The sequence below is a fragment of the Phalacrocorax aristotelis genome, chromosome Z (genome assembly GCF_949628215.1).
Source record: "Phalacrocorax aristotelis chromosome Z, bGulAri2.1, whole genome shotgun sequence".
Taxonomy (NCBI): domain Eukaryota; kingdom Metazoa; phylum Chordata; class Aves; order Suliformes; family Phalacrocoracidae; genus Phalacrocorax; species Phalacrocorax aristotelis.
In genome coordinates this window covers 34113918-34131029 of record NC_134311.1, presented here as the reverse complement: position 1 = coordinate 34131029, position 17112 = coordinate 34113918, and the positions used below count along the sequence as shown (strand labels likewise).

The following is a 17112-nucleotide window of genomic DNA, read 5'->3' as shown; positions in this document are numbered from 1 at the left end:
GGCACAGCTCAGCCCTTCAGCTTTGCTGGGAGCTGTGGACCCCACAGCTGCTCCAGGCCTGGGGACGCCCCCTTCTCATGGCAAAACTTATAGGGGCAGGCACAACAGCATTGATCAGGGGTTTCTGCTTGGCCACCATTGAGGGCTCCTGGCACCTGAAGTGGTCTGGAGGCACTGTGCAGAGGCACGCAAAGGCATGCTGGTGCCCATGCTGCCTTCAGTGGGCTGGAGGCACAGTGCAGACGCATGCAGAGGCATGCCGGTGCCCAAGCTGCCTTCAGAGCTGCATTTCTTCTCCCCAAGAGCAATGTAACTTCCCAGGGTATCTCTGGGCTCAGCTTTTGTCCAAGTGGATAAGAGGGAAGGGCCTTTGCAAGGAGGCATTCAGGCAGTGGAAGAAAAGGATTTGGGGAACATCAGCCCAGTTAAGCATCTCTCTGACATGGAGCCTTTCTCCTCTCCGTGGTACGCTAAAGAGCTGCTTTTGCATGGACCTTGTCCTTGCAGTCACACTCCACAGAAAGGCCATGGATTTAGCTACCCTTGGCTACCCTCACCTATTCAGTGTGCCAAGCAGGAAAGCTTCCTTTGCAGAAGAAGACATCATCTGGCCCAGAAAGAGGGCCTGTATGAGCAATTACTTGCATCGTGAAAAAGGTATCTGTCAAAAATGAACCCGTGGAAATCAGTGTTGCCTCTGTCAAAAGAAGTGGAGCCCCTCTGGTGTAAAGTCAGTGTGACTGAGGTTGAACTCCTCATGTGCAGTTTAGTCCTCGGACATTTTTCGTCTCTCTTTCTACTGAGATGAGTAGTTCATTGACTTATTAATATTCAATTTATTATGCTACAAAACAGGTATCGCTTCAGATAAATAAATAAAAAAAAACCCGAAACCCAAACTAGGCCATTAGGGAACCTGGGCATAGAAGAACAGACTCAAGCCCACTTCACATGCATTTCAATTTGATAGTAGTGCTCATTATTTTATTACTTTGGTTAATCATATACAAACTGAATAATCAGAAAACAGTTGCATGACACTTATATTCCAAATTCCATTGCTCAAGGACTTCCTCAGAGACATAATTTGCCTCTGTAACCAGAATACCACAATCAGCAGACAGGCAAAAACTTGAGATTCACAAAAGTCATTGGGAATATAAATGATCACAATATTTCCACATACATCATTTTTCCTGCAATTCTCAGTTAAAAATGTTTCCAAAAGTAATAAATATTAATAACAAATGTACAGTCAAACTCCCTTTTACAGCAAAATAGTAACTTTTTTGTTTCATTGTTGCTGCCCACACAATGCAAAGAAAAACATCTACCTAAAAAGAAGAAACTTGGCTTCTTTTGCGGTTTAATTCTGCAGGACTTTACTGAGAAGCAGTTATCACACCAATCCAGCCACAAAGGACACAAATATATACCAATTATAATCTTTACATTCTTCATTTAATAAAAAATTTCCCTTATTTTGAGTGAATATTTGCCTGGGTGTGTTTGGTGGTTTTTGCCTCATAGAAGAAAAAGGAGGACTGCTGGAAAAAGCTGTTATTTGACCTGTATGTTGTTTGACCTTCATGATAGCTACATAACATGTATATCTGCATCTTAATCTCTAAATCTGAGGCTACCTTCCTTTTCTGAGTCATCAGTGCTGCCTCCCACAAAGTGGGGTAGCAGAACGAGTCACACAGCTTTAGCTTCTTTCTTCCTTTCATTTCTACAGCCCGTTCTGTTGTCAAACACCTTTTCTTTAGTTTTTCCCCTATATGGTGCTTTCCCTAGAAATGTGTAGCTGTGAAACCTTATCCCCCTTTACTGAGACAAAAAAACACAAAAACCCTGCTTTTTCTCAATGGAAGCCATACAAGATGCTTATGTTGGAGGATGCAGAGGAACAGATCAGGGCTTACGAACATAAATGTCTCAAAAAGAGATGAGACGTAGGCATTGCCTGAATATTTTGCAGTTTCCCTCCCCAGAGGTTCTGCTTTAACCCTACTGACCAATTAGCATGATTATAGTTTGGCAACAGCTCTCATTAGTGGCTTGTATGCCTATTGGCTTGTGTTTCCAGGCTTCACACGTCTTATCCCTGGAGTTTTCTCTCCCGAGTCAGCTTTCCACTCCCTATCCAAGCCTTTGTTTAATGCAGGCAAATTTTATGTCCACAGGCCTACCCTCCTTCCATCTGCATCCAATGCAGATGTGAGCAAGGCCCATGGACACTTGGGCGTGCGAGTGAGTAGAGTAAGTACATCTGGGCACACAACTTTTACTAGGAATTTGACCATATCCTGACAGCTTTGAGCAAGTATTGGTTTCTGGAGAGTGCAACCCTAGTTTTGGCCAAAAAGGCCACGCAAATCAACGTATTTTTGATAGTACACTAAGGTAAATCTGGATTTGGATTTTATGCAGGCATATTTTGAAAATGTCTGGAGGATAAAAAGGGAAGTGTGTCTGTTACTTCAGCTTAGACTCTGTTTGTCCAAATATGGTTTACTTAATATAAATTCTTGGTTCTACCACTTACTTCAGCTAGACTTTGGATGCTAAGAACAAAGGCTTGAAAGCAGGATTTTTAATCTGTTGTCAGAACATTCTTGAGTTCCAAATTTCTCCTTTGGAGCTATAAATTTCCCGGAGGCTGCAAAACTCTGCTACTTTTCAAATGGAGGATTTTCTACTTACAAATATCTAAATATGCATCAGTTCTATTGTAGCTGGCATCTGGCACTTGATGTGCCGACAGCAGTCACACTGTGGTATAAATGTTATAAATTCTCCTCATCTTACTGCACAGCATGATGCCTGGGGATCATGATGATATGAAATGTGAGCATATTTTTCCACAGAGGAGAAAAAGAATGAACCCAGATATAGAAAATTTAGTGCTGGCAGGTGACATTTACCAGACTGTTAGTAAATGTTCTCCTCCCATGACAGTGCACATCTTGCACCCAAATCCTGGTCCCAGAACTATGTCCTTTGTTCAAGCTTGTGTTGAACATGTGTGGCAGAGAGGATTCTGGCAGAACTGGTGTTCTCTCCCATTACGAACCCTGTAAGATGAGAATTGGAGGGAAGCTACTGTATAACCTTCTCTCCTCACCATGTGTGCAAAGCCCTGGGTAGGGAGGCAGGCAGTAAGCCATGGAAATTGCATCTCCTCCTATGGTCTCCATCCTGGCATGGCCAATTTGAACATCCTCTTCCTGAATAAGGGAAGGGAACCTAGGAGTCCTCACAGTGAGCAAACTCCCACTGAAGTCAGAAGGCAATTCAGTTTTCAAATCACATTTTCTATCTTTGAGGTTCCATTGCTTCCGAAGCATCTGAAATAACTAAAAGTTTGGGAATATGACGGTACCTCGATGTCCAATCTATCACTGCCAGCCTCACTGGAAAATTTTATTATCCCAATAATTACTCTAGATATACAATAAAATTAATTAGAAGCCTTTGGTTCACTTTTTAAAGGTCTTTTTTTAAAGGAATCATATGCATTTTCATTGCCCGTAGTCCACACAGTTGCAACACAACCAGAATCAAAACTGGTAATGAGGTAGGACCCAAAATCAACATAGACAGTCTTGCAGGACATTTAGAGTTTCAGTTCTGACTTCTCAGCTACCCCCTTGGAAAATATCAAAGGATACCATAATATTGTCTTATCTCAGTGATTTCGATTGAGTCTAGTAAATTTGTTCTTTCAGTAAAATCCAAGTTCTTGAAGTCATGGTACTGACTTATCACCATAAAGTGTCGAGCACTTGAGATAGCATAAATGAGAATAAAACTAAAGGTGAGTGGACTCAAAATCAAAAGCAACCATTAAAAGGCTCAGATTATTATGCTGTCAGCTGTCTGGTTTTCAGCCAATCACACAGCATTTGAGCCTATCTCATAATTTCTACATGTCTTAAATTGATGGCAGCGGTGGCTCCTCACAGAAACAAGCCCTGCCTCGCTAGCAGGTTCAATTCACTCTTGTTGGGCTCAGTGTGAAATGGTCTTTGACTCTAACAACAGGTTTGGAACTGCTGTTCAAATGGCTATATAGTTTTTATACCATTTTCATACAGGGGAAAGCCAAATCTACCAGAGTGACGGTGACAAAAGGCAGTGGCAGAATCCACAAAAGGAGCATTGATTGCCCCCCCTTGCCCTTCCTTCTGGACACCTTTGAGATCATTTTGTTCCCAATGACTTAGAAAATCCTCTGGATCTCCTGGCCCATTGTGGCAGTAGGGCATGTTGCAGCCCAAAGGTGCTAACACTGCCTAGGACCAAAGAGCATCTGTTATCAAGCTAGGTGTAACCTTTGCATCATCAATGGGCATGTTGAGCTGGGCAAATTGGCGGTGCTGACAAGGCAGCTTAAAATAGCCACATTTTCCTGGATGCAGAGTTTGTGACGTGCAGTCTGGGGAATTTAATATTTCTGTCAAGTTGTTTCATTTTGTGTCTCCTTGCCACCCTTCAATTTGCAAAACATGCAGCTAAGTGGCTGCTAAGTTTTTAAAGCTACAGCTAGGACAATGGTGAAAAAATTTTAGATTCTTATTTTAGTGTATGTTTAGTGACTTCATTCATACTCCCATATCTTGTCACATTTTTCCAGGCATACACTGACAGGATATTTAGGAATCCAAAACAGACATAAGCAGCAGGTGGGATTTTTGAAGGCACCTAAGGGAGTTAGGCACCTGGCTCTTACTGAAGTGATATACAACATTTGAAGTACAAAAGAAGCCTTCTTTTAGTGATATCACACTAAAAACTTTTCAGGACATGGCTGTAGGAAGGTGGGAGCATGGAACGGCAAGTGTTATATATGACAAAAAGGTGGCAGCTGAGGCCCACCAAACTGGAATATGGTGAGACATGGATGCTCTTATATACAATAATTTTGATGGATACTGCTTTGAGATATAAGATTCTCCTCACCTTCCCCTGCAATTTCCAACCTGGTAAAAGGACGACCCCTTAAGAACTCCACCAACCTCAATAACATATTAATTTGGGCTGCAATGCAGCATTTAATTCCTTTTCTTTGCTCTCACGTCCCACCCAGACCTAGAAATATCAACTAATAACTATCTGAAATAAAATTAATCAGAAGCATTTGATTCACTAATGTCTTAGTTTGGCTTCTGAATGTCTTGATTACAGAATCAAGTGTATTTTTATTGCATGAATCACATGATTAGTCTTAGGTGCCTCAATCACTTTCATTCTTGAGACCAACCAATACCAAACTTCCCAAGCTGCAACTTAAACATATTTCCAAGCAGAAGGTATAAGAAAGTTATTTCAGAATCTTAATATAATAATCCAATCTGAATGGATTCTAAGTGAATCCTTCAGTCAGTTTGGTTGTAATTTGACAAATTTCTAAACTCAGTAAATTCTTAGAACCAAATCTAATTTTAAGTAGATTTAAGTATTGACTACTTCAGAGTAGGCAGGTGCTTAACTTAGACTTATCCTGCTGAGTCTTGGCCGTTATGAATCAAGTCTGAAGATTTGATTTGAAAGATTGGTGCTACAGAAGACCTTGGAATGCTGAAGGCTAAATCCTGACTCTGGCACAAACCTTGCCTTTACAGGAACTGTGTCTATTGAATTTGGCTCTTGATAAGCCTTATAAAAGAGGAAGCTAACTTCATGTAGTGCATGCATTTGAATAGTACAAATTTTCCTTAGAACATTTCTCAGTATGAAAAGCCAAGGACATTTCTGCTAGAACTGCATCTTTAGTCTATTTTTCAACTTGATATTGAGAGAAAAGCAGTATATTTGCAATACCTGTCACATGTTGAAGGCCAGAGTCAAGTTATGCTTTGGTAGGTAAATGCAAATTATGTCATTTGCAAAACTGACCACAGAGTTATGATAGTTTTCACTGTTTATAAGAAGAAAAGATTTTTCAAATGTGTCTTTGACCAACCATGTACATCTTGCATGAAACATAATAAAAACAAGTTATTTGAACTTGCCTAATAGGTATGTAACATCTCATTGGAGACTGGTAGTCAAGGACACCTAGAGCTTCACCATAAGCAGAGAACTACTGATAAATAACCTTAGCACTCAAATTAATAAATTAAAGTTACAGAATATCATTGTGTTATTGTTAGAAAAATCAAATGTGCACACCTCATACACGGAAAGATCACACCAAATCATTGTTAAAGCAAGATACAAATGTTTTGAGTAGCATCATATAAGAATTCAAACTTGACATCAGAAAGATAAAATGCTTTTGATATCAGTGACATCAAATAAAGCTTTTAAAAATCACTGTACGCTAAATTTCCGAGTTGGAATACTAGTTGCTGAATTCTGACTCCTTCCATGGTTAACCAGCATAATCCACCTGTAATCCCCATAGTTGTGCTTCTTAGGTAAAATCAGAAATAAGATTCCCAATATTCATTTTCTCAAGGAATTGAGACTGCTGAATTCTGTTTTCATCTGAACAATCACAATTGGCATTTTTCTTCTGGTAAAAACACATGGCACAGAAGATGATTCTATACTGTCAACAGACTGAGTTGAAAAATATAAATATATACTGTATTTATATATATAATGTGTATATATACACTATCAATATTCACATTAGAGAATCTGAACAATCTTATTGAAATTACTTTTTAAGAAAGCCTTCTGCTGTGTCTTCATTCTACATAAAGCGTTGAGAATTTTCAAGTGTACTGTGTGAAATGGGGCTTCTTAAACCTAAAGAAAACATACTAGTGAAATTTATGTGAATATGCTTTTTTTTTTTTTATGTACACATTTTCTCAGATCTGCAATTTCCACCAGTTATAGCTTGCAAATTACAAAAACTAAACCAGTTATCTGGAGTCAGTGTTTCCTCTCAGCAGGCTGCTGCAGGCAGAGTTCACTCCCAGAAGAAACTATTGGCAAATTATTCTCGAGATGATGATTGATGAGATGACTTATGCTGTCAAAGACACGATCTTTTGTACGAACCTTCAAAAAAAGGATGCAAGAAGATAGATTAAAGAGCAAAATACTTTTTTCCTTAGCTTTGCACTAATATTCTATAAGAATAAAATGAAATAATTAAGTTTTAGAGACTGATCCCTCTCCCGTCAAAATCAGTGGAAATCTGGTATTTCTGGAGTTTTGCTTCTGTTTTGTCTCTTACTCCATCTATTTTCTCCAAACAGATATTTTGCATGCTAACTATGGGCCAGTCTACTACCATTATTCCTTCTGAATAGGTCAGCTTGAAATCTTCATGTACGTTTTGTTTCACTGTAAATCAGATTTTTAGATCAAAGTTTCTTCTTCAAGAAACCAGCTGCTTTTTTTTTTTTAAGTGCTTTCACCTTTTCTGTTAGGAAGGGCTGTCACTCCAGAGATGCCAGAAACCAACTCTTCTCCATGTGCCTCAGCATCTTTGTGCTTCCCTTAACAATGAACTACTTCTTCAGTTGCTTCAAAATTCCCTTTCCCGAAAGGAATGCAGCCACCATGTGCACTTGACTCAGTTTTGTCTCATGCTGCATGGTACACACCTGTGCCTTTGAAATGGAAACACTTCTGGGCAGGGAATGTGATTTTTCTAGCCCATTTACCAGCCCTCTGCACCAGCATCCTGCTAAGGCTGGTTGTGAAGCTAAACCATCATAAGAGGAAACTGATATTGCAAGGTAAAAAAGTAAAAAATCAAGACAGGCCAAAACCTAATCTATATTACAAAACAATTTTAAATTATTTAACCACAGCTTCACAAAAAAATTTCCTTCTGATGTTTAAAATGAGTTAAGCATACAGCTTCCATAGGCAGAGCAGAGGTCTGCTCATGCGAATGTCATGCTGCAGTAAAAATTTGTATTGGGATGGCTCTGCACTGCCTCCTGGAAAAGCCAGTGAACACTGCTCCAAAGTGAGGCATGTCATCTATTTTCTGTGAACTTTCCTTCACAGAAAGAGGGAACAACTTTTTTTAAAACTTTCCAAAGCCAACTTATGCTGTGGTGGGCACACAGTTCTGGCAAAACTGCTAGAAACTTAGCAGAGGATGTCACAGTGTGAAAAAAGAAACAAACAACTTTGATGGCAAATGATGCTGTCTGTTTCATCCGCCTGTAGCTGTGCCACTGAAGAAAACCAACAGGTTCTCCCAATTTCTGAAACATATTGCTTTGAAACATCACTTTCTGTATTTATTCAAAGCTATATTTTCAAAATTAAATTATATCTTTAAAACAGGAGTAACTTCCTTATCTATATTCAGATTAACACATTTTTCAGTCCATTCAACTCAGCTGGGAGTTCTTCTCACCATAAGTGGTGTGCTCTGCCATCATCAGAGTTCAAGCCCTAATTCTACATCCAGCAAAAATTCTTGCAGTCCTCCATTTTAAGCATACTTTACCTCAACTAGAGATTTTTTTTTTTTGTCAGCTGGATGAGAGAAGAATCAGAGAATCTCAGGTTGGAAGGGACCTCAGGGATCATCTAGTCCAACCTTTCTAGAAGGAGCACAGTCTAGGTAAGATGGCCCAGCACCCTGTCCAGCCGAATCTTGAAGGCTGAGTCAACCACTTCCCCGGGGAGATTATTCCAATGGTTGACCATCCTCACTGTGAAAAATTTCCCTCTGGTGTCCAATCAGAATCTCCCCAAGAGCAACTTGTGTCCATTCCCCCTCGTCCTCTCCATGTGACTCCTTGTAAAAAGGGAGTCTCCCTCTTCTTTGTAGCTACCCCTTAAGTACTGGTACAAGGTGATGAGATCCCCTCTGAGCCTTCTTTTCTCAAGGCTGAACAAACCCAGTTCTCCCAGCCTATCCCCGTATGGCAGGCTTCCAGTCCATTGATCTTCTTGGTGGCCCTTCTCTGGACCCCTTCCAGCCTGTCCACATCTTTTTTGTATAGTGGGGACCAGAACAGTTAACTCTGCTCTGAAAACACACCCTTAAGAGCTGTAATGTGTCACTGGGTAATTTTTGTGTGAAATTAATTTTCAGGCAGCCTTTGTGTGAATCGGTTTTTACAAATAATCATGCCAAGGTCACGCGGAAGAAAGGCAAGCCACCAGCGTGCTGCTGTGGCCGGCCACACACTGGCATTTTATTGACAATTCTCTGCTCTGACGAGTCGCAAATAGGGCTGCTCAGCAACTGTGTCAGGATCCCACAAATCATATAGACAGCACAGCTAATGTAAATACAGCCACAGAAAAGCTGTTGTTATCAAGTGGTGCCTCGTGAGCGAGGAGCTTCAGAGTCATTTGGGCCGTGACAGCACACCACAGGTAGGCTGAGGGAGGGGAGAGGTGCAGAGAATAAGCAGAGTTCCTTTTGCACAGAGGTCAGCAAATTACGGCTACTCTTAGAGGAAGTGCAGAAATCAAGGGCCTCTGTCCCTTGTCTACAGAAGGAAAATGACCTGGGAGTCATCACAGAGCCTGAGTACTCCATGCCATTCATCGGAGCGGCAGAGCTCCAGGTAGGACAGAGCATGCCTGCACTTGCCACACCACGCAACAGTATTTTCCTTGCAGTAGCCCGTAGCAGCTATTTGTAGGTTTATGTTGAAGGGAGAATTAGGAGGCCCCCGCTGCAGGGTCTACAAAACTGCTGGCAAAAGTATAGCGAAGGAAGCCGCCCGCCAAGAGGCGTAGGGCCAGCTCCCCAGGCTGGTGTCCTGGTCAAGCCCAGGACTAGGGAGTTGGCGCCTGGAGAGTGCAAAACCATTCTTTGAGTGCCCTCATGTGGCCAATGTCATTACAACAAGTACCACGGCCATTCCTCATCGCAGCGTAACGGACCCTGCAGGACCGGCACGCTTCGGCTGGTCCGCTGCAGGTTTCTCAGCTGAAACAGATGCCCAACAGGCCAACCAACTCCTTGGTAGGGGTTTCTCATTTACTTTGGGGGTTGTCAGCTACAGTTTCCCTTTACAGAGGAAGGGCAGTTGCCCGCTCTCAGCTACCGGGAGCCAAGAAAAAAGTGCGTGGCAAAGTTTTCATTCTCTCAGACGAGACTAAGCATCCCCAGGTGCAGGACAAGACAGCTGCAGAAAACTGGAGCTCCCTTGCCCTCTCCATCCGGCTGCTGGGAGGGTCCCTTTGTCGGCTAAGAGAGACCCTGTGCAGCAAAGAGGTGGAGTAGGTTTAGCCCAGTTTTCTCTTGGGTTTACATGCAGGAAAACACAGAGGGCCTGGTCCGTACCCTGGCTGGCAGAGATGTCACATAGAAATTGCTAGCACACAGGCTGACCGAACTTGCACAGCCACCAGCAGCTTCTCAGCAGGAAGGCTAAAGAAGTGGCTTAGCTGCGCTTGTGACTAAGACTGTACTGCAGTGGCCAAAGCGTGACTTTGCAGGGGAATTGGGTCCCTACGGCTCCCTGCAATGTGCAGAAATCATGCAGATATGATGCATATTAGAGACATGAGGCTATAGTGATGATCAGGTGTGAATAAGCTGTAAACAAGATTAAACACGTTTAGAGTAAATGTGTGGAGTCAGAAACCTCCTGTATTACTGAGGAGTCAGCACTTACTGTTCCTTCTGGGTCCACCAAAAGAAGATGCTTGGCTTGTCCATTGTGCATGCCTGTCAGCACGTAGGACCCAGGATTCGTGGTACTCTTCCTCACGAGGAAGTCTCCACATTTTTTTAACAGCTGTTCTGCTTCTTTCCTGCTCATCTCTCCTTGATACCACGGCTCTGTACTCAGCTCTTCGGATACAGTCCAGTCAGCTGCTCTGGATGAAAGAGGACTGCTGCATCCAGTGGAGGTGGATTTGTTTAATGCAGCTGCAGATGTTTGGTTCTTGAGGGCGTCTTCAAATGGTTCTGGTTATGGAAACAGAAACAAGGGCAAGATCATTCAGAGGTAAATCATGTTACAAAATGGTGATATTCTAGTAATTTTTAACTGGATTTATTTTGTGTTACAGCCACTTCCCTTTATCTTTATGAAAAACTGAGGAAAGATATACTGCTGGGCCTACTGATTTATGGATTATATTAAGACCAGGGAGTATAATATGTTAAAAATATATGTTATACACATTAAAATGCTGATAAAAACCAGAGCAAACCTTGGGAGGAGCTTTTGTAAGGTAGTGATTTTATTTCAGTAATGGCAATTGTCAACAGTTACATTTTTATGCCCTGGTACAGGGCAGATCTCTCCTTTTCTCTTGCCAGGTGCACCAGACAGTTTCATCTCAAATAAATTGCACAATATGGGTACCCAATGTCATTATGCTCATATCTGGTCCCTCTTCAAGCAACATATTCATTTAAAAATTACCCATTACTGAGTCTCCAGCCCAAGGGTATGTCTAGAAGGGATCAGTCACCCTTACCACTCAGACTACCACTAGTCTCCAGCCAGCAAGAGGATTTTGCAACATAGACACAGGCTAACACCTTTACTATGATTTACCTAGCTGAAATGAGCCTCGGGGAAGCATCTTTTAAACCACCGCTAAATCCTCACCTCAGTGTTACTTTCTGTAGAGTAGAATGGAAAGATGTGTCATTACAGATCCCAACAGTCTTACAGAAATAGTAAATAGGCCAGTGAATGCTTCATTATATGCTGTACTGACCTATCAGAAGCTACTTTCCCTTGCAAGGCATTCATCTGGCCAACTAGTACATATTAAAAAAAGATATTGTTCTATAACCACGAGAAGTACTAAAGGACATTGGCAGAACAGTACCATGAAGAAATACACCAGTTCTAAATAGACTGCTCAGATGCAAAGAGTACATAGCCATGTTTGCATGGGGCCACAGAGAGGTTAACTGAGCGCAGAAAAACAGAGTAAATACTGTGCCGTCGCAGCTTGTTGATACCTCAGCTAATTCTTATAACCAGCTTATATATGCCTTCACTACATTGCAGTCTGCACAAAGCCCAGCATGTTTAGCTGGACAAACCACTAACTTAGGGCTAGTTGACACATTTTCTTATACTACTTTTCCCCAGTGATCCAATGGTTAAGATTAATGAAGGATGGAAGATGAGAAATTAGTTTTCCCTATTTTTAGGAAAAGAATGTGCAGAGAATAGAGGTAAGCATGTGCATGTTTTAAGGGTACAACATGTTAGAAATCAAGGTTAACATCCCTGATTTCAGATAGCAGAATTTTCTCATTGCAAATCTATATTCACAGGTAGCTACTCCCTCAACTTTCTTCCCTCACCCTTTCTTTCAATCTAAAATTTCCCCAAGCTGTGGAAATAGAGCCATATCTCAGCAAAAAACATGCCAGAAAGACAGTTTTAGGTATACTGAGATAACAAAAATGTAGATATGTTATTTTACAAATAACATACAGGCACCAACTTCTTTGTCTCACTGCCTCTTAATTATATAGACTGAATTAAATAAATCACATGTCACCAATTGACTGGAGGTAGGAAGAGTAGAAAAACAAAGAAAATTTTCTGTGCATCAAACTGCTTTCCCCATATATCGTGTTAAGTATCTCTTCAAGTCTGAAAACAATGTATACCGGTAGCACCACCATGAAGTTATGACCTAAGCTTAAACCATTGTTTTATGGCTATGGCTACGATTCTGATTTTGGAAACGCTGTCTTCAAAGTGGGAGAAGATAACTAGACAGGAGGGTAGGCTTATCCAGAGCAAGGGGTAACTCAGCCTTTTAATTTCCGTCCCAGCTTCCTTGTTGCACAAGGTTTTTGTAGTATACGTTGCCTTCCTAGGAGCATATTCACAGGACAGGCTGAAGTTAATTCTCCAGCCATTCACTCCTTCACTTTCCTGCATGGCAAGCCTCCTGATTTATTTTCCTCCTGACGCAGTTGCCTGTGATGCTGAGGATAACAGAGAGTGCAACTCAGCTTAACTGAGATAAAATACAAGCTAGCTTCGAACCTTCGGCCTCCCTTACTTTAATTCAGTCAGATATGAAACCACCATGAATTCTAAAATTCACTTTAACTCCACCAGGAACACTAAAATTGGAGAATTTTGGAGTTATTTTTATACAGAACTAATGCATAAACATACTGGGCCGCTTGTTAGAAAGGGAGTGAATAGGAAGGGAACTCACTCATGTCGAACAGATCCTTTCCTGGGCTGCTCTCTTTGGTATCATCTGCTGTTCCACTGAAGGTACTTTCAGCATTTGCCTGAAGTGCTGATAGAGCTTCTATATTTATGTGCTGGGTGTTTACGTACGTTGGCATCTCTGCTGTTGGGGTGACTTGTGATTTCCCTTCCAGCATACTACAAATATCCAGAGATCCTAGAAAATTCAAGACTTGTTTTCTTCTTTTTGTAATTGACAGAACAGTGTTCTTATAATGACCGAATAACATCACACCCCATCACCTCAGGTCTAAAATTCCCTGGAATGGGAGATGTAAAGTAAATTACTGCAGGATCTAGTACAATAAAAAGTTGATGAATGGATTAGGAAATGTGTTTCAGTGAGGGTTTTGGGGGGACTATTATTCAGGAGGAAAGGAAAATTTTGGAAATAAAGACTGTCAGTTTCAAACTTGACATTCAGTTCGGGAGTCTGAATAAAATGGAATAAAATCCTCAAATCTGCGATTAATAACAGAGAGCATATTCTGGCATTTGAAAAGAAAGTGTCCCCAGAAACACAGTAAAGCTGTCACATAAAGGTGGAAGGGGTGAAATTTCACATACATGTTTTGATGTGATTTGTTTAAAATTCATGGTCAACAACAATAAGAACAATATGCATTAATTGTTATTTGTAGAGCAGAGATCATGTGCAAACACATGCATTGCTGCACATTTTAAAAAAGCTTCTGACTTTAGGCTCTTCTTTTGGAAACTCTGTCTTGCATAGTCTAATGGGTCAGATTTTCAAAACAGACCATGCAGCCTGTCTTTAAATACCGTGAGGTTTTAAGACATCGCAAGCTAGATGGCTGAAGGTTTGGGGCAACTCCATTTATGAACCGCTCTGCAGAAGATAAGATTTTATGAAGGTGTGCATTCAATAATTTGTCCAGAGGTAATTACCAAATGCTTTTCATTGATATCAACACTAAAATTTGGACAAAGGGCATCTATCAACAAAGTGCAGTTCATTACCGTAAGACTTTGAGGCATCAGACTTTCACATGCTTTTCCCACCCAAGACCTCCTGCAGTATTACAGCTAAAACTCACCTTGCTTAACAGGCCCGTGATGCCAGTCTTCATTGAATTTGTCTCCTAAGTGACGACTCTGGTAATAGGTTTGCTCTCCTCCCACTCCTGCTGCAGCCTAGAATGGACACATGTGCAAAGAAATTTTCAATTACCTTTAAAATGCTCAGATATATTATGAGTGGCTCTGACAATTTCCTTGGCTGTATTCTGTGTACTCCCACTCTTCATTTCCAATTCATCATGGTGTCAGAATATATATCTCACAAATGCATTTGTGTAGGAGTAAGATATTACCAGTGACCTTCATGTAAACTTCCCTGCTTCCTGCTTTTATTAACCCCCGCAATCCCAAATGATGCATCATCTCCTCCAGCACATTTGTCTTCACAGCAAGCCCTGACAAACTGTGCCTGGGAAAAGCATTCCACAGAAACACACCCGGGACCAGAAGACACTCCCAGCACCCTGCAAACCGTGAGCTGAAAGACGCACATTGGTATGGTACCAGGGGACACACTCAGGCACTGAAGGGAGGATGTTGTCTACAGATAAAGGCCCTCTGGATTTAAGTAGAGTTGTGCTAGATCTGAAAACTCCTCTTAGGTGGCTACGTTGATCCTGCAGCCGAAATTCCAACAGCATGCTGGTAGAAATATCCAAGCGGACCTCAGTTCAGACACGAGGTGGAAAACCTACCTAGGAACCTGGCTGAATACTGACTGATCGCAGCTTGAGTTATTAACATAATGAACTGTTAGTAATGACTGGACTAGATTGTCATAACAGCTCTGCATCAAAACCTTCCCAGTTAGCGTGCACTGGTACTCTCTGAAGCGGACATGTTTTCTACAAATGTAGTATCCCTCAGTGGATTTCTCCTCCTTGAACCTGTGTAATCTTTTAACACCATGAGCTCACCTTCTTTTGTTTGTTCTGACCCTGCCTAATTTGTTGCCCCCCTGGATCTTCAATGCCCATTCAAAAGGCAACTGGCCACACATGAAGGGCCATGAGCTATAAATGATCCCAATGTATCTATCTTAAAATAGACATTTTTAAAATATTTTGGATCCATCAGCAGGAGGACAGAGGTGCAATTGCACTGACCTGAGCTATATCTGCAGCAGTGGGAAGTCTTGCTTTGAGCCTGGCATCAATGAAGCCACCGGGGGGGGGCATTTTGTTCGGGATGTTGTTGTAATACGGATGTTCTGTTGCCTCGGTGTCTTCCTCCATCCAAGGCTCATCGAAACTCTGCATCCTGTAAGAAAGTGAGTGCTTTATTTTGCCCCTCGTTTGCAAAGCAGTTACAGACACTTGCAGCATGTTAAGACTGCCTGTTAGGGGATCACTACTGCATATTATTTTGACAATTCAGCTACCAGGAAGCATGCAGCAGACCCCCTCTGTTTGGACAAAGTTGATCTAAACATCCTTTGCAATGGATGAATTTTTTTATGCTGAGTAAAGGATGCTTTTACTTAGCTTTAAAAAAGCACTATAAACAGCATTAACAAACAATTTTATTTAACCTTACAATAGCGTTTGTGATATTATTTCTTGATTGATTGACTAAGCCCTAAAACTTTGTCTTAAATTATGGCTGCTCTACCAAACCTGGAAGAACTTCATGAAGTTAAGAGATCAGATCTGTGGTTTCAGTCTACATTTAGCAGTCATTTACACAAGTCTAAAATGAGTATAGCATGCTTCCAGATTAGGATAGCAGTGTTTTATTTTCACCATACACTCCTTTTACTCTGATATAGGAGATTATACAGGGTACCAGGTCACTGGGATTTACACTAATGTTAGCAAGAATATAGAATCCATGCCAAAAACACAGCACTCCAGAGAAAACAGAATGCTACATCCCAGCCATTTAAACATACACAAGCAGGCAGATTTTGTATCTTCCAGAGAACAATGCTATCAAAACCTCTGTACAATACATCACACTCCTAAAAATGTCACCCTGGCTAATATCAGAAAAAGTGAAACTCCAATAGTATTTAAATCCTGTTTGTCTCCAGCAACTTTGTCCACAGCACATTTTATTAAGTAAATACAAAACTAAAAAATATCCTTTAGCAGTCTTCTGCAATCGTACTCACCTATCATGGAAGGTAGGTATCTTACTGGGGCATCGCAAGTATTGCTTGAATCGAAGCTCAAACGCTTGCCCTATGGTGCTGATGACATCCTGGGCCAGGCCATCACAGCATTCCAGTATATGACAAGCTAAATGAAAAAGATTTGCCACATGCATATGCAAATCATTGTTTATGTTATGGTGGGAGGCACAACCTAAGACAAAACACCTACATGTCAGGCATAGTTGCCCTATTCATAGTGTGCACATTTCAATAAAACCCAATTCTGGCACAGGGAATTTCAGGAAATGGGGTCTCTTTAAAGGTTAAATAAAATTGCTCTGGTGTGTAACTGCAATAGGCAAGACCATAAATCAGTTTAACAATTTTAACAAGTCCATAAAGACAGGAAATCTCATAAAATTTCATTTGTTATTACCTGAATGCAAGAGATTATATGAGAATTCTGAGCTTTAAGTTGAGAATATAAAAATATTAGTAGATGGTAACAACAAAAAAAGCTTTCTTTGCTTTCCTCAATTTTGTCCCCACTTCAGTTTTATGCCTAGTCACCCAAAGTTTGCAAGCTGTTCAATTCCTTTGAGTTTCCAGAATTTCGCAAATTACAGGCTGGGAGGAGCAGTAATGAGGATACTTCCTAGATCTCAGGCCCTGATCTGATTCCAGTAATACAGAGGGCTGGTACCTTTTCCTGCCTGTCTGTATGGAGACACTCTCAGCAAACCGCAGGATCACTGGGGAGCACAGAGCCAGGATGCTGGTTAACTCCAGCACTCCCCCATGTGCCACCTCTCTGAACCCACTGTAGCAGAGGCA

The 17112-nt window shown here is 41.2% G+C and overlaps 1 protein-coding gene across 1 annotated transcript in view; it reads right to left on the bottom strand.

Annotated features, from left to right (window-relative positions):
- Positions 1–952: 952 nt before the first annotated feature.
- Positions 953–17112, bottom strand: part of SHC3 (SHC adaptor protein 3) — a 63931-nt gene continuing 47771 nt past the window's right edge. The window contains exons 7-12 of the mRNA XM_075079945.1: positions 16297–16423; positions 15290–15443; positions 14201–14297; positions 13105–13299; positions 10569–10864; positions 953–7020 (exon numbers count right to left, since the gene is read on the bottom strand). Of these exons, the coding sequence (XP_074936046.1) occupies positions 6892–7020; positions 10569–10864; positions 13105–13299; positions 14201–14297; positions 15290–15443; positions 16297–16423 (998 nt within the window). The 3' untranslated portion in view covers positions 953–6891. The remainder of the gene's footprint in view (positions 7021–10568; positions 10865–13104; positions 13300–14200; positions 14298–15289; positions 15444–16296; positions 16424–17112) is intronic.